Below are 24,627 nucleotides of genomic sequence, written 5' to 3' on the forward strand. Positions count from 1 at the left end.
CCATTTGACGTTCATTAAAGTGCACCTACACTCAAAAATATTTTTCTTCTAAAAAATTTAAGCGTATTTTATGGAGTATTATGCGGCAAAAATTTTTTGACTTGGTTAAATCGTCGATTTTCTATGCCCTGTTGAAGTCGAGCTTCAATGGCCCCATGACCGCGTGAAAGAAGTCTGGGGTGAGCGGGAGTGTGACGTCAAATCGAGAACGATCCACGAGAGACACTGCTGAAATTCTTAGTATCCGAAGGCTTCGTATAGCGAAACTTATTTCCGCAGGCGCTTCATACCGATTGTCTTTAATTAACAATGTCGACCACATCCTCTGATTCAGAAATGAGTGATGACTCGGAGGACTCAGAAATTGATTTTATCGCTGAATACGACATTGAAATCGAAAGAGAGGAGCCAGCGCGTGAGTTACTCACAGGCAGATCTTCGCCAACTTCAAGCGAAGATGTTGCGCCGCATGCGGACGATCCGCTCGCAGACGAGGAATGGACAGCAAAGTATGACAAGGAGAGAGAGGCCGACGAAGAACTGGAACGAAAACTGAAGGACCGCTTCAATGGGAAGGTTGAAGTAAGGGAATGGTGCGTACGGTAGCAACACCTGTTCACTTTGCTTACATTCAGAAGCTTATTTGCACTTACTTTTTCGTTAGCATGATCTTGTGCCTACCTTAAAGCCTCCTTTATTTTAACTGCTGGCATCGGCTTTTCCTTCAATGAATTTCGTGTTTGCTCGTTGTAGGTGCAAGTGTAGTAACTGCGGTATTGCTTCCCTTCAAAACATTAGCGAATGTTATTGCTGCAGTGAGCTGGAAGGTTGCATAGAGTCAATGAAGAGTGATCTTGTCCTTCAAGACCTTTTCCCTGATGATACTTTGACCTGTATAACTGAACATCCTGAGTTTCAAGCGGTTTGCCTTCAGAAATGGAGTCTAAGGTTGGCAGCGGGTAAATACAAAACCAAAGGGAAACAAGTGTATCGACAGACAGGCAGCGAAGAAAGGTAAGCCATGTAAACTGCTGTGAATTCCATAGTAATCAAATTTAATTTTTTCATTCTCGAGATTCTTAGACTTGCGTAAATCACACTTCCAATATTAAATACTCGCGGAAAAGTAAAAATTTATTTGTTGCAGAAACAAGAAATTTTTCTTACTTTTGTCAAACCATTTTTGCTTCCTGCACACAAATGTTGTTTCTGCAACAGGTTTTCTAGTTTAGCCACCTTAGCAGCAATCCCAATGAAACAGTGTTTCTAGTTTAGCCAGGCCGAAAGTCTGATAGTAACACACTTTTTTCCTCTGATCTCTTACAGTTTCTTAAGAGGTGTTTCCTATCGAGAGTTCTCACGGCTGGTGTATGGAATGTTGGGGTCGAAGAGGATTCCTTTACCTGCTTGTGCATATATGGCCATCAAAAAACAATTTCCAGTCAATAAGGATGAAAGTGTCACAGGATTTGACCTTGATGAAGAAGACTAGAATGTAATTTTGAGTTACAATATTAAAATAAAACTAAATAAACATGGAATAACAAAAACACCTTTTTAAAGTATCAGATATTTGTTGGACACACTAGACATTGTCCATTCCTTCATTTTTATTTTTGGGACAATCAAGAAATTTCCCATGTCCCTTCATTGGTCGCTTGCAAGCTGCACAGTAATGGGGTTTAGATGATTTCTTTGTTTGTTGACTACTGCTTTTTCTTTTGGTTGATCCTTTGCTACTGCTTTCTGGGAATTGAGACACTGGTGAGACAAAAAAGAAAAGAAATGAATGAATACCGGTAACTTAACTTAACCGAGGTCGACTCAACATTTCTTTAGGTATAGAAATTACTTAATCTTATGTGTTACCATTGTTAATGCCATTAAAAAATAGTTATACTGGACTTGGTTGCTGACAATACCTGGTGTAGTGGGAGGAACATCTCTTGTAACCATCTTACTCCTTTCAGCTCTCTTTTGTAGTGCCTCTTCTCTTGGTTGTTTCTCAAACATTGTGTTCATTGGAGCAGGAATCGAATCTTTGAGTTTTGTGGCAGCTTTGTGTAATTCATCCTTGCTTGCATTAACAAATGTTTGATAAATGTCCTCCACATAGTCTACAAAAATTGGAAATAGCATTGAAAGGTGGTCAGGTCAGAAATCAATGAGGCATGTATCTTAGCAGGTGGACATGTATATGTACAAGATACATACCAAAGTTTGGTTTGACTCGAACATCCCTTACACATGCCTCTCCATTCTTAAACTTTGGGTAGGACACTTTTACTCGCTCAACTCTATCTCTCCCACGATGTTGAACTTCTCTTTGCAAATTAAAGTTGGAGTGGACAGCAGCTAAAATATGCCTGCACATGTTTGAAATAATGATGTAGACATAAGGAAGGAAACAATAATGCATTTATGTAGTGCCACATACAGAAACTGTCTTGGGTCTTCTACTGCAATAAAGATTGATTAAAATAAAGAACAACAAAAAAAAGGAATGACAGGCACATTTATGTGAAGCTTGGTAAACAATTAGCAAAATACAATGAAACTGTCTACAAGGGGCAAAACATATTTGGTTTTTCTTCACCAAGTTCTCTCTACCCAAAATTGAAACAATTTATGTTTGGGATCTACAGTGTACAGGTAGTTGATCAGCAGGTTGGCAGTAGATACTTGATATTCAGTTGGTATAGGGTCAGCAAACAAACTGTAAAAGCAGTTTCTTGTTAGATTATGTCACTGTCTAATGGATGTACTATTTTATGAGATATTAACAGAAGAGCAGAAAGGGAGAATTAAAAATTAAATCACTGAATTAAGGGCAAATCTTCTTGTACCTGCAATACATCCCAATGTATGAGTAGGCAATCATTTTTGGTGCAAAGTGGTTCAGAACTGAATGAAAGCCTTCCAAGCAGCTAGTTTGAGCGAAAGGAGAAGCTTGTTTTATTCCCTTTACCAATGCATTATTTGTCAGTGCACCACACAACTTGTCATAGACAACAGTTCCTTTGAGATAAATACCAGCTGTAATTAGATCCCTGAGAAAAATATCCGATCACTACAATGTAGTGTGACATAAAAAAATTTAATAAAAAGTTTATGTACACACACCCTAGTTACCCCAAGACCATCTTCTCCATGCAAGTTTGATTTGAGGTATTAAAACCATTCAGTTACATTACTGTATAAACTTAGTAATAGTACTTTCCACATTGATATATATTACATTCAAGTGGATGGGGTAAAGAACATACCAACTCTCAACCATTTCCTCGGTTGAATGTCACCATGAGAACATTTCTTGAATAATGGATCCTCGAATCCCGCATGCTTGTTTACCACATGACTCAGAAAGGCCTTGAACTTGGCCCAAATTATCCTGCCATTCCCACTGAATGTGGATGTTGCACTCCACTGGAGGTGGTTCTCACACGGTTTGATCCATTCTGCTAGTGCTTCGCACCCTTTTTCTTTAGATATTTTAGTCAATACTTAACGTATTTCTGTTGAAATAGAGACAGGAATAAAAACTCTTTGTAACAGTAAACAAACAAACAAGCTGTGATGTATCATACAGTGCTTACAAATTTAACACTAATTTTATGGCACATAATTCAACTACATATACCAATAGGTAATTAATTTCTCTCACTTTTTTTTAGATGCCAGATGTCAAAGTAGTGCACAATTCTGTTCAGAACTTTCTTCATGTGGCTGGCAATAGAAACATGCCTGTCAGATATGAATGTGGTAATGACCACGCCATATGCAATCAAGAAATTCATACACTGTTTAAAAGCCATAAATTCCATTGCTGGACTGCTTCCAGCATCATTTCTCTACAAAGATAACAAGGTGAAAGGTTTGTTAGAAAACAACAACATAAGTAGGTGCACATGATGAAAGACATATGTAAGGGTACATGAAAGGGTCCATACATCAGCAACACAGTAACTTATGATGGGTGTAAAGTTTTTTTAAAATAATAAAAATTATGTCATGTGCAGTATCACAAATGACCCTACTGCTACAGTTCTTGCACTATGTACAGAAGAGGTTGACAATTTTAGTGCTGTATCTTCCATCAAAGACACTCAAAGCATAAAAATTACAAGTCCCTGGACAAAAAAACACTCTACTTGAACTGCCATTAGTCTGTTAGCTCAGAGAGCAGTAAATTAAATCATTATGCCAACCTAATAATACATGTAATTATTCTGACAAATTTTCTTCCTACCTGGACCAAGGCAAAGTGTATAATCATTGGAACAGTGCAGCAGAATATTGTGTAGGCGCAAAATTTGGCACTGTGACCCATACTATCATGCTGACCATCTCCTGCTATAGTTACTCCATTACTGAGTGTCTTAAGCTTAGTCAGCATTTGTTTCTGGTAATTCTGCCAGTACAGATGGATGGTTGGAAAGAGTTTCCTCTGCAAAGACAAAAGCTAAGGTTTACCTTATTGTATTCTCTCCACAGCTCCAACTGTGAATGGACATGGCATCTTATTTTACTTTTTTAAGCAGCCGAGTACAGGCAAATACTGAGATTTAGCCTGCCTCATGATTAGATGATGCAAAGAAATGTTGAAGTTATTATCAACAATGTTTGTGATCGATTGTCAGAGAAAAAATCACAACAGTTACAATCTAAGTACACATTGGTGTCTTAAAAATCAATCTGTATTTAAAGGAATGTTGTTACTCTGAGTGTCAATATAACAATTTTCAACAACATTCCTCTTGGTGGGGTAACAGGATTACTGAAGCAAGCACTGACTTATATAGTCTTTAACATATGAACTGATGGTAACCTAAACGAAATTTTGAACTATTAAATTTAAGTTGTAATTCTAATATGCTCTACACACCCTTTGGTAATTAAAGAATGTGCTAATAGAAACACAACCAAGGCCCATGTGGTTGAACATTTGAAACACCCTTGTCGCTGATCCTCCGGTAAGGAGAATACACAGGCAACGCAGAAAGTTGCCAGCAGGGATGTGATAGCCTGGCAAGAGTGGCTGACTGTACCAGGTATTCTTCTTTTGACATGTCGGGTTATTACATGTTGTTCTCACCACTGCCTCAGTACCAATCTCACTGGTTTCCACTGTTGGATTGTCTGCCTTGCAGGTATGGCAAAACTGGAACAGTAGCAATAACTGGGACAGGAACACGATGTGCTTTGGCTCTGTGCGAAGGTTTTTTCCCTTTAAGGAAAGCCAGAAACATATATATGCAAAATAAAATAAAATATTTATATTGCCATCTCCAGGTTTCCCCTAACAGAAGTGTCACAAAAGCAAACTTCAAAGACTTCAAATAGTAAACTACAAGATGAAGCAGATGAAACCTCTTTCACATTCTTTGGGTGCAAGAGTCAGGCACCAAAATGCAAATTTGGAAATATGTACATAGTATTACCATGTAGATTTATCTCCACTTTCCTCATCTGACTCTGTTCCTGTCTCCATCTCTGTTTCAGTTTCTGTTTTATACTCTGATTCATAATCTTCCAGCTCCACTTCATGCAAGGTATTTGTCCCATCTTCATCCTCCACAAGTGATTCAACTTCAGAATCTGACCCACCTTCTTTATCACTGAACTCTTCACCTGGAGTAAAATCTGTGGTTTGGTGGCATTTATGCTGATGTCGTCCTACCGGAGCAACAATCTTTAGTAAAGTACTGGTAATCAACAACAGCTTACATTAATGGAGGTTCACTGTAAGCACACGGAGAAAAGTTAATTTATAGGTATTTTTAGTAGACTGTAATATTATAAATTTGCAAACATGTCCCGGGGCTCTGCTCATAAAGACACAAAGGGTTTACTGAGAGCTCCTGGCTTGGTACATTGTACATTTTATCTCTGTCAATAAAAGTAATCAATTTTGATAGAAAGTTTAGTTAAGAAACGAAAAATGAATGAATGTAAAAATACAAAGAGTAACAGGCAAATCAAATCATATCCTAGGCTGATGAACGTTCCCATGATTTATGTTCTCTCCCGAGTGATAGGAAATCAAGGCACTTATTTTTTTTTAATCTAAATTCAGTTATACCTTTTCTGCGATGCTTCCTTAGTTCATTCTTGCGTTCTTTCCTCCGTTTCGCTACAGTCACACTCAAAGTCTTCACACGATTCAACAATTGCCTATTCGTTTCCTTCAGCATCATACAATTTCCACACTCCTCTACTGTACTCAAGTCATCAAATTCAGGTGGATCACTACTTGAAATCTCGAGTTGTTTTTGTTGATGTGAGCATTCAATGACAGTTTCGTCGACTGGAGGATGATCATCTTCACCACTCGTACTTGCCTCCGAAGTTGCGGCCTCTCTCGCCGCTTTCCGTTGAGGCTCGCCTTCAGCTGTAAGGTCAGTATGTTCCCTCATTGCGCTTTAACAGCCTAGAAAAAAAGTGAATTTCACAGGCAAGAATCAGTAGCAGTTTAGCAGGGAAGTTGATGACTTTATGACCTGTTGACTAATCAATTCTAAAACGAAAAGGAATAGTCTCACCATTCTTCGTTGTCTGTCACTCTGTGGTTTGCTGTGTGCTTCTATCGCTGAAGCATGAATAGATGGGATAGCACAGATCCCAAAGTCATCTCGTTGTAACCACGGAGTAAGGGGAGTTCCTTGTCCTTCTATGTTGAGATCTAAGCGTCGAGTGAAGTCTTCAGCTATAAAATGCTTTGAGCAAATCACCGAACTCTGCGATGGCTCCCACTTTGCTCGTTTCATTTTCACAAAGTCGACCCATTTCTTCCGACGCTTTCTGGCTTCAGGACGATCATCTCCGTAATACGGCGTAAAAAAATTACATTATTGCCCACGAAGACCATGGAATGTAGTTGATGGTTGCATTGAATTGTTCATGAAATCACAAAGGAAAACTCTAATCAAGAAAGGTTTGGTTAGCTTCGAAAAACTTTAATCGGAATAACAAGTCTGTGTTGTGTACCCTTGTTTATATGTGACTGTAAAAATAGGCCATTAACATTGCAAGAATGTTCTAAATTGGAAAATGAACATGGAAAGTAGAGGTTTTAGCTTTTCAAACGTCTTTGCAAGGCCAGGGAGTTGCCAAAACTTAACAAAATAAGTTTGGCAAACTTATATTCGAACGTAAATAATGAAACATTTGAAGAAGGAGACATCTTCCACACGAGATAGCTTTCTGTGGCGTGAAATCTATCATGGCTTGCGTTGTAGCACAGTCTTAGACTGAAGAAATTATAACTGCTTGACTTTGCATTGTACTCATCAGATTGCCGAGCAACCACTATTTCTACTATTAGGAAGCTTATTTTATTACATGCATTTCAATTCAGGAGTACGTAAATCAGGCGTAATGCCGAAGATGCGAGAAAGAAGTTTTATGTTCTTCGGGGATTCCCTTCATACAAATGCTTTTGTCAATTGGGGTTTATAACTGATGAAACTACACAGTTTTTATGGGCGACGGAAACCTTATACTCCATAAAAGGAGTGAAATGCTATATCAGAAACATGTCTCACTTGTATTAACCGAATGGGGAAGTTAAAAAGAGAAAGTTCTACAAGGCAGCTGTAGATTAATCGATTTATTGAATTCATTGGTGCGGTTTGAATATTAAGAACCCAGTGAAAATGACAAACGCATAAATGTCAGGAAGTTTTCACCTTAATCATAAAATTATCCCTCGCGACAATCGTAAAGATATGCCTTTTTGGGGGATACTTGTGAGTTATCACAACTGGATCAGTCCCCACTGAACAACAGTTGCTAGAAAATATTTCTTTTGAAAATGATCACATTTAGAAGACGTGAGGTCAAAACATTGAACTGCGTGTAATATCGTGCCAATCGCGGCATATTGAAAGGATATTGATATGGATGATCATTCCAATTTAGAGGAGGCCATAGTCCCTGGCAGATAATACGATGAGCTTTTATTGAGCCGTTTAGATCAAATAGCACTGTAAATGTGAGCGAACGAGAAAGTGCAACATCCCTTTGAAATAACTCCTTAAAAGTTTAAAAATCAATTGTATTTCGCATGCGAGAAGCAGTAAGTTATCCTAACCTCTTCAAAGATCATCACCTACGACAAATAATGAGTGAAAGTAAAACAATTTTACTTGAGTATTTCAATACTCGGTCAAGTATTAGGCTCGCTCATGACGTAATTGGAGTGTTCGAGCCTAACACAGTTTAGTCCGCCGCTAATTTTAATAACAACGGAATTCCGATCTTGCCCTGAAGAAATTAACCTAACACCCACCTTCTCAATTTCATAGGACATTTTTGCTACAGTGACGATAACTCGCAAGAATGCGGCAAAAAGACGATTGCGAAACACATCCAACATTTAGGACTCATGAACGTCATTCAAAAAACTATGCAAAAAGATATGGTTATCTCCTTACAGATGAATATCACATGGTTGATTAATTAAAACTAAACTTGTTCTTATAGTTTCATTGGTGAATGTAAATAACGGATCATTTCGTATTTGATTTATACCCTACTCAAGACTACACTTGGTCGCCTGACCTTGAAAATCGATTCATAATTTACGTAATTAATCCCAGATTAGACAGGATCAATGAGGTGTGAAAATAAACGGTTTAGCTTAAATAAGCTCTACCGAGACAGATAGATCATATCATTACCTCTCTTACCATCTCCTCTTTGAAAAATGTATCTATGCTGAAAGGTACAGTCACTTTGATGATTCAGAAGGTGTAAAAGGCTATTGCATCAGTTACAAAATCGAATCATTTGTCTTGGATGAAAGTCAAATAGGTTCACTAATTAAGTGGTACTTTCGGCGACGGCGTGCCACAAAACTTTACTTAAGCCATTGCAAGTTGCGTTTTACAATCCAGTCTCTGCGAAACAAACAAACGAGCGGATCCTGACGGACTTCATTAAATTTGAAACGGATGTACACAATTCTGTGAAAGACGCGAACATAGACAAAGACTGCGCGGCACGACTTCGGCACCTCACTGAAGCAATGCTGAATGATTAATGACAGTTACAGGAAATGAAATTTGCATGACGCGAGTACATCAATCAAGCACCTAAACAAAGGTGAAGGAAAATGACTATGAGTAACATGAAAATCGTGGATTCCTTTCATTGTACGCGCTCGTTACTTTAAATCTCAGACGTAAGTACTAACAAATATACATCAAATGCACCTGAGCCATCGGTGTCGATCCTAAAAACACCCCCGATTGTTTGACCTCTTTGTTGCAACTCAGCACAGTTCTTAGCTGTTGAGGAAAGTTGGCAGCAATATGAATACATGAACATGAAATTCTTGTCTTTTTAATTGAATCAATAATGACTTAAATCTTCCCATATCGCCTATGCATTCATTAAAGTCAAAGGAAGAAGACGAAAGCCGAAGAAAAGAAATTTAAGAAAATCAATGGGATAGGCTTAATAATGACAAGCACATAACATGTTTCAACCAACGATCAGTTGATCTATATAAAGCGAATGCGGATGACTTCAAATGAGGTCAAATGCACGGGAAACAGACTTGTAATCTCGCTTTCGTCCTAGAGTCATAGAAACCTAGTTTTAACTCAGAAAACATAACGCGAAGCATTATTGTTTTAAGTAGGGTCCTCTTTGAGAAAAAGCTAATTAGGATTTGAAGGTTGCAGAATTATATGAAAGTTCAGAATCCTACCTGTCTCGCAATTTCTGTTTCCTGGAAGGATGATACCTGTGTCACCTTAAGTGCTGTTTTTGTGCTCTATAGGGGCTGCGCGAGTTAAAGATAAAACTTCAGTTGTCATCAAAAGCGCCACACTGAGCAGAGAAGTAGAACTTTGTAAAGCAGACATGATGGGATGGAACATTTTTCTCTGGGTTGAAATCTACCATGGCTTGCATTGTAACAGTTTTAGACTGAAGAAATTTTAACTGCTCAACCTTGAATTTACACTTATGGGGGAGGCACGATTTTTAATAGAATGCCGAGCAACCACTACTTTTACCATTAGGAAGCTTATTTTATTACATGCACTTCAATTGGAGTACCTAAATCAGCCGCAATATCGAAGAAGCGAGAAAGGAGTTTTATGTTCCTCGGGGATTCCCATCACACAAATGGTTCCGTCAATGGGAGTTTAAAAGTGATGAGACTGCACAATTTTCATGGACAACTAAAACCTCCATATTTCATAATAGGAGTGAAGTTCTCTGTTAGAATCATATCTCACTTATAGCCGGATAGGGAAATTAAAAAGAGAAAGTTCTACAAGCTGCCGTGTATTAATCGATTCATTGAATTTATTTGAGCGGTTTGAATATTAAGAAACCAATGAAAATGACGAACACGTGTATGTCAGGAAGTGTCACTAAAATGAAGTTTTCACCTCACCCATTAAATGATCATAAGAACGTAAGTGGTGTAAACTTCCTCTCCATTGTGACAATCATAAAGATATACCTTTTTCGCGGATACTTGTGATTTATCACAACTGGATCAGTCCCCATAACAACGTTGCAAGAAAATATTTGTTTTTAAAATATTCCCATTTAGAAGACGTGAGGTCAAAACAATTGCGTGTAAAATCGTGCCATTGCATTTTGAAGGGAAATTGAATAGTCAAATAGTAGAAACATAAGCATCTGACTCTAGATATCACTACTGACTACTAACAACTAAACTGAACATTAAACACATCCGATGGGTGGTCTTTCCAGTTCAGAAGAAGCCATAGTCCCTTTTAGATGATACGATGAGCTGTTGAGTGATTTTTTTGGTTTAAATCAGATAGCAGTAAATGTGAGTTAATAAGAAAGTGCAACATTCCTTTAAAATAACTGCTTATAACTTTAAACATCAATTGTATTTCGGATGCGAGAAACAGTATATTATCCTAATCCCTTAAAAGATTATCGGTTATGACAATTAAATAAAGCAATGGTGTTTGAATATTTTAACACTTGAGTACCTTAAAAGGTCAAGTATTACGCTTGGAGTGACAGAATTCCAATCTTGCTCTACAGAAGTTAACCTAACACTCACGTTCTCAGTATCATAAAGAGCTGCTACAGTGACGATACCTCAGAAGAATGCAGCACAAAAATGATGGCGAAACACATTATAACGATTTCAAGTCATCCACCATGATGTCATTCATAAAATTATGCAAAACTTTTTCATTATCTCTTTACAGATGAATCACGCACAATGTATGAACTAAATTCTATAACCCCTTATCTCTTTCATACAATCACAGTCTGACATTGATGAAACATTTCATTTATTTTTAAGTGCTAATGAGGTTCACCTTAGAATTGTTCCAGCAAAGAAAAAGACATTTTTCAAACTAGAAGAGCAAGCCTCACGCTTATTTCGACCCAATCTTTGTGAATTCGAACTTCCTATGTTAATTCACGCAAGGAAATACATATGCCGTATTCCAGATTATCGTCTCCCATGAGTATTGGGAGACTCCCGGGAAATACGGTTGTCTTCCAGCATATTCTCATTACACCTTTAGTTTCTAAGAAACAGGATGCTCTTTATTCCAGAACACGTCTCCGCCTTCCGAGAAATATAGTTGTACTGTCGTCTAGCATGTTCTCATCGCGTCTATGGTTCCTACGCCTTAACATAGGAAACTGCAGTATAAATACAGGTTCGATTCATTGAGATTTCTTCAATCTACAACTGTGCTACGTGTACATTTCGAGATCTACAGCTTTAAGGTTAGGAGAGAAATTTCATCGTATCATGTCTGTGTCACAAAATTCTTCATTACTGCTCAGTGTGGTACTTTTATTAATGATTCAATTGTTACCTTCAACCCGTGCGGCTCCGATAAGTTGCAAAAACAACAGCACAAAATCCGAGAAATGTGAGTAAGAATCTATGCTTTTATGATAACTCTTGGATTACATTAATTTTCTTGAATACGACGGCTGAGCACATATTGGCAGAGCGTTTTTCTTGGTTAGCGTTAGGATACAGAGATTCCTTGCGAAGAATAGTTCTACTTGCACTGTAGCGTCCTCCATGAGTTCAGAACTGTCAAAAAAAAAAAAAGCTGAACTGACGATCGTTTACTCGTTGCATTTTTTCTTTTACTTGATTTTTTATTATTTCTTCATATCCTCGCTTATTCCCTTTCCCTGATACTCGTAATCGATGAGAAAACGTTCATTTTTTATTCCTTAACAGTTAAGAACTGTGCTGAACTTTACAAGTGCGGTCAAACCATCAGTGGTGTTTATGCAATCGACCCTGATGGTTCAGGTGCCTTTAATGTCTATTGTGATCAGACAACAGACGGTGGAGGATGGACAGTGATCCAGAAGAGGGTGGATGACACCGTAGATTTCAACCGGACTTGGAAAGACTATAAAAATGGATTTGGTGATTTTCTCATTCGTGACTTTTGGCTCGGACTGGACAAGATCCATCGCCTGACGCAAAACAAAACAGAAAACAAACTCCGCGTGGATCTAGGAGTAACTGCCAACAAAATTGTCTACGCACAGTATGAATGGTTTGGTATTGAGAATGAGACAAATCGTTACAAGCTGCACATTGGTAGTTTTTCGGCATGTAAGTCAATTTACTCTTTCCTAATCAATGCACTTTTTCATAAACGACAGTTACTATCACCTCCCTTACACAGGGTGGATCTCAAAACGTATGTCTCCTAAACGACTGTTTGCCTTGAGAATATCAGTGTGATTCATATCTGGCTATGCATATCAAACTCATGAGACTAACCCTGAAAAACTAATTTACTTGAGAGTTGCCTGTGATTTGGTGGCATAGAATCAATCAGGTGACACGGGGACCTGGGGTGTATAGGAAATTAAATAGTGGTCGGATTTGATTCAGTAACTTTGATGCTCTAGAATTCAAAATATTTTTCTGAAATTTTGCATCCACAAGAAGTAGAATCCCATCCTTTTATACACAGAAATGGGCCAGAGCTAGGCTTTCAACAATTACGAATAGTTTTTATCTATAAATGTAAAAAAAATTAATTTTTTTCTTCTTTTTTTTTTTTTTAGTTTCAACTCCTAATACTGATTCTCTATCCCAACATAATGGCATGTTATTTAGTACCTGGAACGGATCTTCAACTGACCATGATTGTACATCGTTTGGGGGAGGCTGGTGGTACCGGAAAAGCTATGATGTTTCCTCAAATCTCAATGGCATCTACCCTCCTCATAGAAGTACTGTTCATAAGGTTAATAAAATCCGCTGGGGAGGAGTAGAAAATAACGCAGCTGGAGATCAGGCTCCTAAAAGAACTGAAATGAAAATCAGACGAAAGGACTTTTGATCGTGGGTTAGTGGAGGAGAAGGATTTTGTATGTGTAAAGATAAAATTTTCCAGATTCCTCTACAAGGTTCTATAATATTTTTAAGTTTTTCCGTTATGGCAGGCAAAAACAAACATCCTCCACCCACCCAAGCGATAACTGACGTCTGACTCTTAATTATTTGTGCTGATTTATTTTACTTAACGTGAACTCCAATTGCATATTGTGAAGGGAAAGTCAAGTTTAAAATTTGGGATAGTTATCTAAGATTTACCAAGGAAGGTGCTTTATTTGAGAAGTATTTTTGATGGAAACAAAACGCAAAATTTCTGTAGAGAGTTTTTGCCGGTGAATAAACTACACCTGACCTTGCTGTCAGTCAGTTAGATCCAAAGGTAAATTTCTAGAGGCATTAATTACAATTAGGTCAAGTCCACTTCTTACTAAATTAGACCGATTTCAAAGTTTATTGTAAACTTTATCCGAAAGCATTGATATAAATATGTGCAGTAAATAGATGATATCATAAAAGCCTTCTGTATTTATATGAATGATATTTGTGGTAAAAATTAGCGAGACCCAAGTCCCAAGAATTATGTAAACCTCCTGACCGTTTCGTGTGTTTGCAAAACTTTCTTTTAGCGCCTCGGTGTTTAGATAAGGCTATGCTGACACAGAAAAGTCCCCCCTGACCTAAATATCAGTTTTTAAAAATGTTGTTAATTTTTATTTATCGTGAATTTTTCATAGATCAAGCAGGAAACAAACCTAAACAGTCAATTGTAGATAATGGTTTAATATTTCTGTGAAAATGTATCAGTGTTATACACAGATATTTTGCTCGTTCCGCAAAATGCCGCTGTACATGCACTGCAGGCGCAAATGTAAACCTGAAATCGAGGCTATACCTGTGTAACACTTGAAAAAAAAACAGCGCGAAAGTTTCGTTTTCAATTTTTTGTTGGCTCTGTAAGCATTATGAACGAACCAACGTTCCACAGAAAACATAGAAGTCGAGGGAAGCAGTGTTCAGTTGTGGCTTGTAATAATTTTGAATATCTAAGCGACGGAACACCATCGAAAATTCACTTCTTAAAGTTTCCAACCAAGCCATCGCTTCGAAATCGATGGTGCAATTTATTCAAGCGGCAGCACGGCAGAGACGGCTTTTACGTGAAGCCTTCAACGGTCGTATGCGGCCATCATTTTAAGGAAAATGACCTATGCAAACCTCCGGGAGGAAAGCGGTACAGGCTACGACTAGGTATGTTTTTGCACATAAGACTGCCCGTAAAATAAGAGTTTTTAGTGAGCTCTTGAGTTTTATGCAAGCTATATAAGTTATAACTTAAGTTGAGAAAATTGCAATGTTTCTTTTCGTACGATTCACTTAGCTTTGAAGATTTTGAATGTTTCTTTATTAATATAAGACTATCGAAGTATCAAGTTTAACTCAAGATTACTTTAAACTTTGGTGTTTATATTTTTCAGGAGCAGAGCCATCCATATTCCATAGTCGTAGAGTTGTACGAGGTTGAACAACGGTATATTTCTCAAGTCCTTGCTCCACTCACATCCCCGAGAGGCTTGATCTCCAAACAAAACTTCGTACGTTATTTCGTGGTCACTTTTGGTGTTCGAAATCAACGATATCAATGACTGTTCTTGTTTTGAAACGTTGCCAGGCTCGACGCAGACCACTTTTCTTTGATAAATAGCTTGAAATCTTAAGACAAGATCAGCCTTCTTGCCGCCACATGGCTGGTTTTCTACTTTCAATATTTCTCTCAAATATTTCACTGTAAGCTTTTGAAAGTCCTCTATCTTCTGAATTGTGTCCATCAGGCAGCCTTCGCCACATTTTTCGACTTAAATATTTACTACAAAGAGCTCTTATAAGTTAAAAAAATCAAGATTTTTACACGCTCGCACTTGGTTTGTTTGTATACTACAATGATACGATACAGGGTTAGCCTCGTTTTCACGCTTGGCAGTATCTGCAAACATTCGAACAGCGGTTATCAGCACAGAACGCGAACCTGAAGTAATTGAAAGAATACAGAAGGGAGAAGAGTCGTGACCGAAGTCACTCTCCCGAAGGATTAGTCGTTTAGTTGGAACTATGCATTAGTTTTCAGTTACGTTTTTCCGTGTTTAGATGAAGCTGTGTAAACATAGAAAAAGTCCCTCATTGCTTAAATCAGTTTAATTGTCGCTTCGTGAGCTTTTCACAGACTAAGCTGGAAACAAACCTGAACAAATTTCAGTTATTTATTATATGAATTTTCTCGACCCGTTTTAGTGTAAGCGAATAGAGTGAAGCTCTAAATGGGGGTTCACCGTGTGTGGTAAATTCTCTGTTAGTCTACAGTTTTCCGTATTGGAATAAAAGTGTCTGTTTGGATTTCCCGTTTCGCTTCCGAACAATCACTGTGTTCGCTTCTAAGATTACACTTCTCAGTCTTTTCAACTGTTACTATCATATAGATGCATAAATTTCTCATTATCACTTCTGCACGAGTTATCATGTACCCGTCTATTAGACGTTTGGAGTTTCAGGATTAAAGTAAGATTTCAAAAAATCTCTAAATTAGTGACGGAAAGGAAATTTGCAGGATAAAGTAGTTAACTACTGTACAAAATAGAAAAAGCTTTTAAACGGCGAAATGTCTATAAATTGCATGATGAAATTGATCAATGGATTCTTCACATTCGCATTCGATGGTTGTTAGTTCACATTGATACAATGGAACAGGAAAAGATTAAAAGCACATTTTTCATTCAGTGCAGTTAACGAAGATCAGTAAATACTGTTAAGCAGACACCAGGTTGAGAAACCCAAAGACAAAAAGGTACGCCATAAACCTCCTAGAATTTAAATTAATTATAGCTTCACGAGTCTTTAGCTTTGTAACAAGGTCAACATGTCAACTTATGGGTTTTCTTTTAGCTTAGGCAAGCAGAGGTTAATTTTGCCCCTTTGTCTATTTGTTCTCCCAAAATTCATTCGAGTTTCCTTTCCTTGTGCATTCAAATTATTAACTCATTTCGGCAGGTTGGCTTTAATCAAAACAACTCATTGGTCTTCTTTTAACTAATAATCAGCCATGCAAGCGAATAAACTGGTAAAAACCTTTCCGTGGAAATGTGGGCAAAGGAACAGCTGGGAGCGTGAAAACTATCTGGCTTTGAGGAAAATAAAATTGCACTAGGCACAGTTCAATTATCGCGTAGAATGCCGCGAAACATCCGAGTACTTTTTACGTCTATCGGCAGTAAATTTAAATGATCCTCCGAGAAAATACAAAGTAGTAAGGAAAATAGCTATAAATGGCCTACTTGCGCTTACATTTTTCAGATTAAATAACAAACCAGTTCCCGTAACTATTCGCCAGCGTATGGATTTTATTCAATAAACAAATTTATACTTATTAAAAGTTTTTATGCAGTTCTGATAACCACTATCGAATCTGCTTTGTAAAATGTTAATTTTAGATGCTCTTACGGTATGGAAGCTGATCTTCAGGTTGAAAAATGCGATGAACTATTCGCGAAACGTCTCAGTCTTCATATGGAAAAGTTACTCCTATGTTTCAAGAGGGCTTATGAACATTTTCGCTGCTAGACAATGCCTCAAAAGTGCTATCGAAACAGCGCTTTTCCGACGCAACCTCTGGCCACCCTGAATTTTAAGTCGTGAAGCACGGTTGACTGCTTTTCTAAAAATTCTGCGAGTATACCAATAATATCGCGCACGCCACTCCAATACACGATAGCAAGCGAAGGCATTTTCAAATGAGCTTGAGACCAATATAAAAAGCTTACATACAGAGGTACTCACACTGGATTATGGCTTGTCCTTTGAATGGATGGATACAGCTCGCCTCTTTCACAATCAAATAGAAACGAAAGAAATATACAAGCGCACTGGATTAGGCTAACAGTTGTCATGCTTGACTTTCCGAACACTCGCAGAGGCAGGCTCCAACTAATACTGTTAGTAATAAGGGAGTGCTCTTACATCAAACCTGTCAATAGCCTGCCTTAATTTACATTCGATAGAAACAACGTATGCCTAATATTTCCGGTTTCCCTGTTAAAAAGTAGAAATGCAATTGTAAGGTTAACTACAATGATCTTTATTGCGGAAACTTTTTCAAAAAAGTGGTTTTTCGTAAAGGACTTCGAAAGGAAATAGATGAACATTCTCGTATTTCCTATCATTTAATTAACTTTCAAATATTGACTTTAGCACAATTTACCAGTATGCTTGTTGTCAAGAAAAAAGATGAAAACTTTAGAAAGCTCGCACATGGTCAGACTTCTCAAATAATTGGAAGCCGTGATTTCATGGGACTTTCCCATGGAGCACTATCATTGTTTAAGGGGAAGGTAACACGGTCACGATTTCTGTAATGAATAAGTCAAGAATTGTCAAGAATTGCCCAAAAATTGAGCTGCTAAAGGTCCTCTTTCACGTTCGTAAATAACGCGTTCCTAAGTACACAGGAAATCGGGTAATAATCAACGTACGACAAATTCATGGATATGCATTTACTTTATTTTTGATTTTTCAAAAGCGTGGCCATAAATAAACCAATAAACATTAGTGTGTGTGTCGTGTATGTGTAAATAGATGAACATTCTCGTATTTCCTATCATTAATTAAATTCTAATTCTAAATTCTAATTCTAAAATTCTGAAATTCTAAAATTTCCAAAAACCGCGTTTTCTTGTCTGATCTTCTTCGTGGTTCCGTTGAAGGCGCAATTGATGACCTGGAGGAAAGAATCTATCACATCTTTTTGCCTATCCTCTCAGTTTCTTTTACAACGTTGTTTTAACTGAATGGGCGCATACTTTATTTTTATTTTTTCAAAAGTGTGGCTATAAACAAACTAATTAGTCTTCTTGCGTATGTTATGCTTGTGTAAAAATTCTAAGACATTCCACAACCGCGTTTGCTTGCCTGATTTTCTGCGTGGGTCCGATGAAAGCGTAATTAATTACTTAGAGAAAAGAATCCATCATACTTTCTTGCTTATCCTTTCAGCTTTTTTCACACCGTTGCTGGAAAAATGGTGAGAAAAAACCATTTTGAGACATTTTGAAAAAACGCCCTCGGCTCATTCGGGAATTGTTTCTCAGTCTTGGTTATTCTCACAAGTCTGGCGTTGTTTCATTCAGAGCTATGTACTCTCAGACGTCTCCATTTGCGCTGTCATTACTGATTTTGTACACCAATGACGCACTGTCACTTGACCACGAAGACCTACTTTTTCTTTTCCGGTGAAGCTTGTACATCAGGATAGTGTAAAGGACGGGCAGAAGGATGCACAAACCCGCCAGAAAACCGATCAAAATCTTATACCTCCATTCCCCTAGTAACACATCATTTTCTTTTTCACGACCTACTTTTTCAGGATCATCTGAAAGAAGAAGACACTAAATCTGTGATCTCTATTTCCTCCGGAACAGATTTTCTATAAATTGTCATTAGTTAAAAAGCCCTGTTGAGTTTTATACTTTATGCGTTTAAAAGAAAATGGGAACCTGGTCGCCAAGGCGTCACGTTTTTCGAATCATCACAGCTACTTGGAAACAGGTTTAGCTTAAAGCTGGAATAAAAGTGATTTAAAAAAAACATAGGAACCACACTGGCAAAAGAGAAACCCTCTGGGAGGCTGAATCGCCCATTTAAGCATCATTTCTGAAGTACTCGTCGACCGTTTATTAAACAGAGACGTACCTATGGCGGGGGAGGGTGTCGGGGGAGGGGTTCCTGGGATATCTGCGGTAACTGATACATAATAGAGGTGCGCACTAATTTTTAACTTTGGCTGCCCCTCCCACCTTTAAACATCTCCGGCTAGACCTGTCAACTGATCGGAGGGGTGGGGATGGGTGATGATGGGTGATGAAATGAAGGGAACTCCAAAATTCCAATTTCATCGAACGGAATGACAGGGAGGTTCCTGGGGTATTGCAAAGGGTTATTAAACGAATAAGAGAGTGATCATTGCAGTTATGAACACTAACTGAGCAATAGTGAAAGTAAAGCCTGAAAAAATTTCAGGCTCGTACAACAGTTGAACCCATGACCTCTGTGATACTGGTGCTCCTCCAACTGAGCTAACAAGCTAATCGGCACCTGGTCATTCTGTTGGTTCTTTGTAAACCCGTGAATGATGAATGAATTCGAAGTTCAAATATAGGATATCATGTCAGATCTTTACATTCGTTTAAAGGGATATTAATCAACCAAATCGCTTTTACGTTACTCCAAAAGGGGCTGGGCGTTGGCACCATGGATAAACAGGAGTACAATCTCTATCGAGACATTCGAGGAGCACAGAGGTATAACTGAGTGACAGTATTCTTGAGGGAGGGTGCTTATAAATCGTCTTCTAAGTGGCACCTTATTTTTGCATTTTTGAAGAACTGCTCGTTCAATTGCTTGAGTTAAGCATTGCAGTTGACAGTTTATAGTGATATTCTTCGATGCGAGGAACACTGATTATGACCGAGTCAGCCCTTCCACTTAGCTGTATTACTACTACTTGTCGAAGGATGAGTTTTGTTTGCACATGAACTGTTTTTGATAATTTAATGAGATTCAACAGTTGTTGGTGGGTTGGTAGACCTGGATGAAGTTTGGGATTGTGTTGGGGAGACACCGTTACACACTTTTGCAACGTGCGTCTATTAAGATAGAAAGATCGAAAAGCGAAAACAGTTAATAAAAAAGGTCGCAAGATGCATCCGACAAACTTATCTATCTTTCCAGGTGTCAGTCTGCGAAAATGATTAGTGAGTTGATTATATCAATGAATATACCACTGGAAACATGCAATGAACTATATCTAAATGATTCAATTGTCATCTTAAACTTGAACTGGTTCTAGACAAAGTACAGTGATTGGTAAAGTTCACTTTACCTGCAATTATCGTTTCTTGGCTATAGTATGATCACTTGATTTTTTTACCCTGGAAGCAGCAATGGCAATGTAAATCAGCCTTTTTATTCTATCGTCCAAAATCAAAGACTACTCTCGAAAGTTTTTTTTACAGCGACCTACCTGTACTACTTGTACAAACAAGGAATTTCAGCTTCATCTTGTTTGTTCTACAGTTTCCTCCAGATGTACTGTTAATGGACGTTTTTCTTCCATCCGAAGTTGCTAGTCGATAGAAAACTTAAAAGTATTAAAATTGTTCAAGGCATTTAATACGCATGAAGCAGGAGATTGCAACTTTGAAGAATCATCACAAAAAGAATTCAAAACTCATGGAGAAAGTTATTGAGAAACTATTAAAAAAACGCTCGTTAATAACAACTTGGCTCAGAGGGCGCGAAGAACTTCTTGGTAATTTTAAAGCGAAATGAGACAGTGTTAATAATACTTTTTTTGTTTGTCTGTTTTGTTTGTTTTTTTTTCTTTGCCCTAACTGTATACGTAATAGTTTGAGGTGGGGAGGAAGAAGAATGGGTGTACGTATACGTGTGTGATCATCCACGTCAGCGTGGTCCTGGAAACGACTGTTGATGGTGTCAGTGTTTGACATTTTACACTCTAAGCCGACTGAAGTCATCATGATTTGACTCGCCTTAACTCGACTCTGATAACATTGACTTTCGCCATATCTCTAACTTCCGGGTTCAATGCAGTCATTGCCAGTTTAATAAATAGTTTCCATCTTGTCGTGAGTCTGCTCAGAAATAGATCACAGATGACGTCAAAATAAGGTAATGATAAAAAAGTGACAAGCGAGGTGCAGCCGGGCGTGTAACTGATCCTGACGTCCTCTGTGACTATTACTGTACAGACCCATGGCAAGTGGGTGATTTCTGGTCGTCAAGATAATTTTTTTTTCTAGCAATCTGCTGTGCAGGATATTTTTTTCCGGTTTTTTGGTAATTTTTTTCTGTTACATTTGGGCTGCATGCAATTTTTTTCTTCCAACAAGCGCTTGCAGGATATATTTTTTTTTAAATCACCCACCCTCCCCCCTCAAAAGTTAAATGGTCAGCCCCTAATATTGAGCGCACCGTTGGCCAAACTAAACCGCCATGTCTTCTTTCGTTACGGGGTACCGCATTCTCATTAAAATTAAGTTACACTGGGTCATCCCGTACAATTAAATAGGTCATCTGCCTTTGTTTGAAATCACACAGCCAACACCAATCCGAGAAATTTGTGTCAGCGGCTAGAGTAAAATTGATTTAAAGATATGAAATAAGCATATAAAGTTCGCGGTTTGTAGTCTTAGTATTGTGAAACTTAAATAGCGTTTATGTTCGGTTTGCACAGGAAAAGATACGTTTGTTTCCTGCCTTCTTCGCTGTCAAACTGAATTCAAATTTAACTGGGTGTTCAAATCGAAACTGCCATGACTGCTCTGTATGTTTATACCCAAAACACAACTTTTATTATGCGGTATCCACTATATTAAAAGGCTTGCAAATTAAGAATTGCTAGTTCTGTACAAACTGTGTACACATCCATTATTTAGGAATGCCGAATTTATTAAATCTTGTTTCTGCTCTCGTCTTAAACGCTGATGGAATATTTTTTACACGCTGGGCTTGCGTTGATCCACAAACTTGGAAAGGTCATTGTTCTTATATTGATCAATAACGTGTCAGACTTTTATTATGCTAGTCTAAAAGAGTTGTAAATTACATCATGCATGAAGTTTCACGTATTCTATGTTGACAAAGCACATATTGCACCGCGGACGCAAAACTGAACGCAAGGCCAATGTAAACAACGCGACATGAGCGAAACCAAACAAGAGCTAACTGGGATAGCTAGGGATTGAAATAACAATTAAGATTTATAAAAACTCTGTTTGGAAAATCTGCGATAAAACCATGCAAAAATAGATTCTTGCAATACTGCATTATCATCTCTATAAAAGAAATAAACAAATGCAGTGTAAATCGTGTCCATTTGCAAGTAAAACATAGATGAAAAATTCCCAATTCACACTGAAGAAATACAATCGCGATAGCGTTCGTTTCAAGTTTCCCCATTGTGTTCTTAGCAACTTTCGACAGATATGAAGATAAGGGGAACCGCCTATAAGTTTACGGAGTGGTTGCCTCGAACGTAATCGATCTGATAACGTTGATTGTCCCGCGATCGAACAGCATAAAAGCAGCGTACAAAAGGCTTATACTATTTTGCGAAACGAAACGAAACGAAACGAAATTGTACTATTATGCGAAACAAAACGAAACGAGACGAAATTTTGCGAAATGGCGTTTTGTCGCCCTTATTTAGCAAATATGCCCTCTTCGTCCGAAACAAAATGTGTCCACTAATAAAATGATCAATATTTCTAAGAGTCTGGTCACCTCTCTTTTATTAACCATAATAGTATTCGTTTGCAAAAGTAGTAATTTTGACATAATTACTATCTTGCGAAATGGCGTTTTTTCACCTTTATTTAGGAAATATGTCCTCTTCGTCCGAAACAAAATGTATCCAAACGATCTTAATGTCAGCAGGCAAGTCAGATATTTAAGAAAATGACAAAACTTTTGAGTTTAAAAGACATGTTTCGACAGAAACCTCTGTCATCTTCAGTTGATTAACAAAGCGTTACAAGTTGAATTTATAAGCATATGCTAATTAAGCTAGTAACAACAGAAAACGTGACAATGGGAAAATTATAAGGATAGTTTTAGATTTAAATGATGTAATTTTTTATTCAAAGGAGCTTGTTCTCTTTGAATGTGAATAGCTTCTTTTATCTTAAGTTGGAAACTCGTAGAGGCGTGATCTAAGATATGGAAACAATCCACTGAACACAAGGCGCGACAATGTTCAGATTTGTTCTGCTTTGTGGGTCTTGACTAGGATGGCAGAATCTGGGCAGGTCCGTGTTTGACTTAAGGAAGCTCTTTTGGACAAAGGGAGGAATTTTATTTTGTAGGCAGATCTTCCTCCAGGCTGTGTTAACTTTATTTTCGACTGTTTTGGCTGACATGCGGAGCACTTTTTGGTAGGTGTTGGGATCACTGAGGTGATCAAGGGCGACCTGGGTGTATGTGTCTTGTTGTATGAGGCAGAAATCAGTGCCTTTATCGCTGGGGAGGCATAGGAAGTTCTTCTCTTTGAAATTTCTTTATAGTTTTCTTGTCTGTGTCATCGATATTCGACCATTTCTTTTGGGGTTGTTCAAATGAACGCCATCGGGTGTATAAAAATTGTCTTTTGCCTTCCAAAACCCTCTATGGCCCCGGAACATGGCATATGGTAGAAGGTCTAAAACAACCCTTAGTTATCGTGTTAACACGCCGACCTTTGTGTTAAAAGCCTCAGCTGAGTCTAGGCGAATAGTCTGGCACACGCACACCAACTTCACCCCGCATGAATCGTGTAAGAAATGGACAAATTCATCGAGGGCTGAACCAATATGCAATGGCGAAAGAGTAACGCGGTCAATACTGCCTAGTTGGAGAATGAAGATATCAGGGAGAAAGGAATGGAAGACGTGTGTCGAATTTTAACGTATTTTCGACTCTTTTACCCCCAACGCCACGCCAACGCATTAGCACAGGCGACGAGATTTGAAAGTCAAAATAAAAATCGTCGGAATGATTCGTAATGAACTGCTTTCAGCGCTCAATAAATGAATGCCCGAGAATCAACACACGTGGGGTGGAGTTAGACATGCCCCAACTGTTTTCCGAAAAACTTGCGCAGCTGAGGTCAAACGGTTAAAAAAATAAAAAAAAAACTAAACGTAGAAAAGAAAAACGACGAAAAGAAGAATTTTAGACTTGCCTGAAAAGATTCTTCTACAGTATCGAAAATCTGTGTTCGAATGTTAACATGATGGGAATGAAGGCGAGAAGGACCAGGAGAGAAACTGACTTTGCCTGCAACTTTGATGCTATTTGATCTGACTTCATTTGATTGGCTTAAGATCTGGGATTGACAACGACCCTGGCCCCATGTAAAGACACACCTAAATGCTTAACTATGACGGGCCTCGAGATAAAATCACATAATTATGCCTATGTCATAATGTCGGCCTTTATCAATCTTTGTGACACTTCCTACATTAATGCAAGCAAAGAAACACGGATGCTATTTATTCCAGAACACCCCTCCCTTATGAATATTGGAGGACTTCCAGGAAATATAGTTGTCTCTTAGCACATTCTAATCGTACGCCCTGCTACGTTAACCTAGGAAACTGCTGTATAAAAACAGGTTCGAGTAATTGACATTTCTTCAATCTACAACTGCGTTACATATACATCTCGAGATCTATAGCCTTAAGGTT

General features: G+C 38.0%; 3 protein-coding genes across 8 annotated transcripts; 2 read left to right on the top strand and 1 right to left on the bottom strand.

Moving 5' to 3' along the window:
* The first annotated feature begins 115 nt into the window (after nucleotides 1-115).
* LOC148740956 (uncharacterized) lies at nucleotides 116-1,492 on the top strand. Its single transcript, XM_088754935.1, has 3 exons — nucleotides 116-593; nucleotides 754-1,014; nucleotides 1,327-1,492. Exons 1-3 carry the CDS (start codon nucleotides 310-312, stop codon nucleotides 1,490-1,492), a joined length of 711 nt encoding a protein of 236 aa, XP_088611061.1. The 5' UTR covers nucleotides 116-309.
* Nucleotides 1,461-6,664, bottom strand: LOC111344778 (uncharacterized). Of its 6 annotated transcripts, XR_015999062.1 has the most exons (6): nucleotides 5,442-5,579; nucleotides 4,886-5,227; nucleotides 4,250-4,447; nucleotides 3,665-3,851; nucleotides 3,267-3,515; nucleotides 2,885-3,018 (listed from the first exon to the last, which is right to left on the bottom strand). XR_015999062.1 is itself a non-coding variant. In XM_088754475.1 (5 exons), exons 2-5 carry the CDS (start codon nucleotides 2,879-2,881, stop codon nucleotides 1,586-1,588), a joined length of 558 nt encoding a protein of 185 aa, XP_088610601.1. In that variant the 5' UTR covers nucleotides 2,882-3,018; nucleotides 3,267-3,515; the 3' UTR covers nucleotides 1,461-1,585. The 6 variants fall into 6 exon arrangements, 4 of the variants coding, with proteins under 4 accessions (XP_088610601.1, XP_088610614.1, XP_088610608.1 ...); XM_088754475.1 differs by lacking the exons at nucleotides 3,665-3,851; nucleotides 4,250-4,447; nucleotides 4,886-5,227; nucleotides 5,442-5,579 and adding exons at nucleotides 1,461-1,761; nucleotides 1,923-2,117; nucleotides 2,215-2,366 and having other exon boundaries at nucleotides 2,847-3,018; XR_015999061.1 differs by having other exon boundaries at nucleotides 3,267-3,851.
* Nucleotides 6,665-11,575: 4,911 nt separating this feature from the next.
* On the top strand, nucleotides 11,576-15,596 carry LOC111319795 (ficolin-2-like). The gene is made up of 3 exons (XM_022922528.2): nucleotides 11,576-11,897; nucleotides 12,221-12,607; nucleotides 13,069-15,596. Exons 1-3 carry the CDS (start codon nucleotides 11,774-11,776, stop codon nucleotides 13,344-13,346), a joined length of 789 nt encoding a protein of 262 aa, XP_022778263.2. The 5' UTR covers nucleotides 11,576-11,773; the 3' UTR covers nucleotides 13,347-15,596.
* Nucleotides 15,597-24,627: the final 9,031 nt, after the last annotated feature.

The sequence above is a fragment of the Stylophora pistillata genome, chromosome 1, assembly GCF_964205215.1.
Source record: "Stylophora pistillata chromosome 1, jaStyPist1.2, whole genome shotgun sequence".
NCBI lineage: Eukaryota > Metazoa > Cnidaria > Anthozoa > Scleractinia > Pocilloporidae > Stylophora > Stylophora pistillata.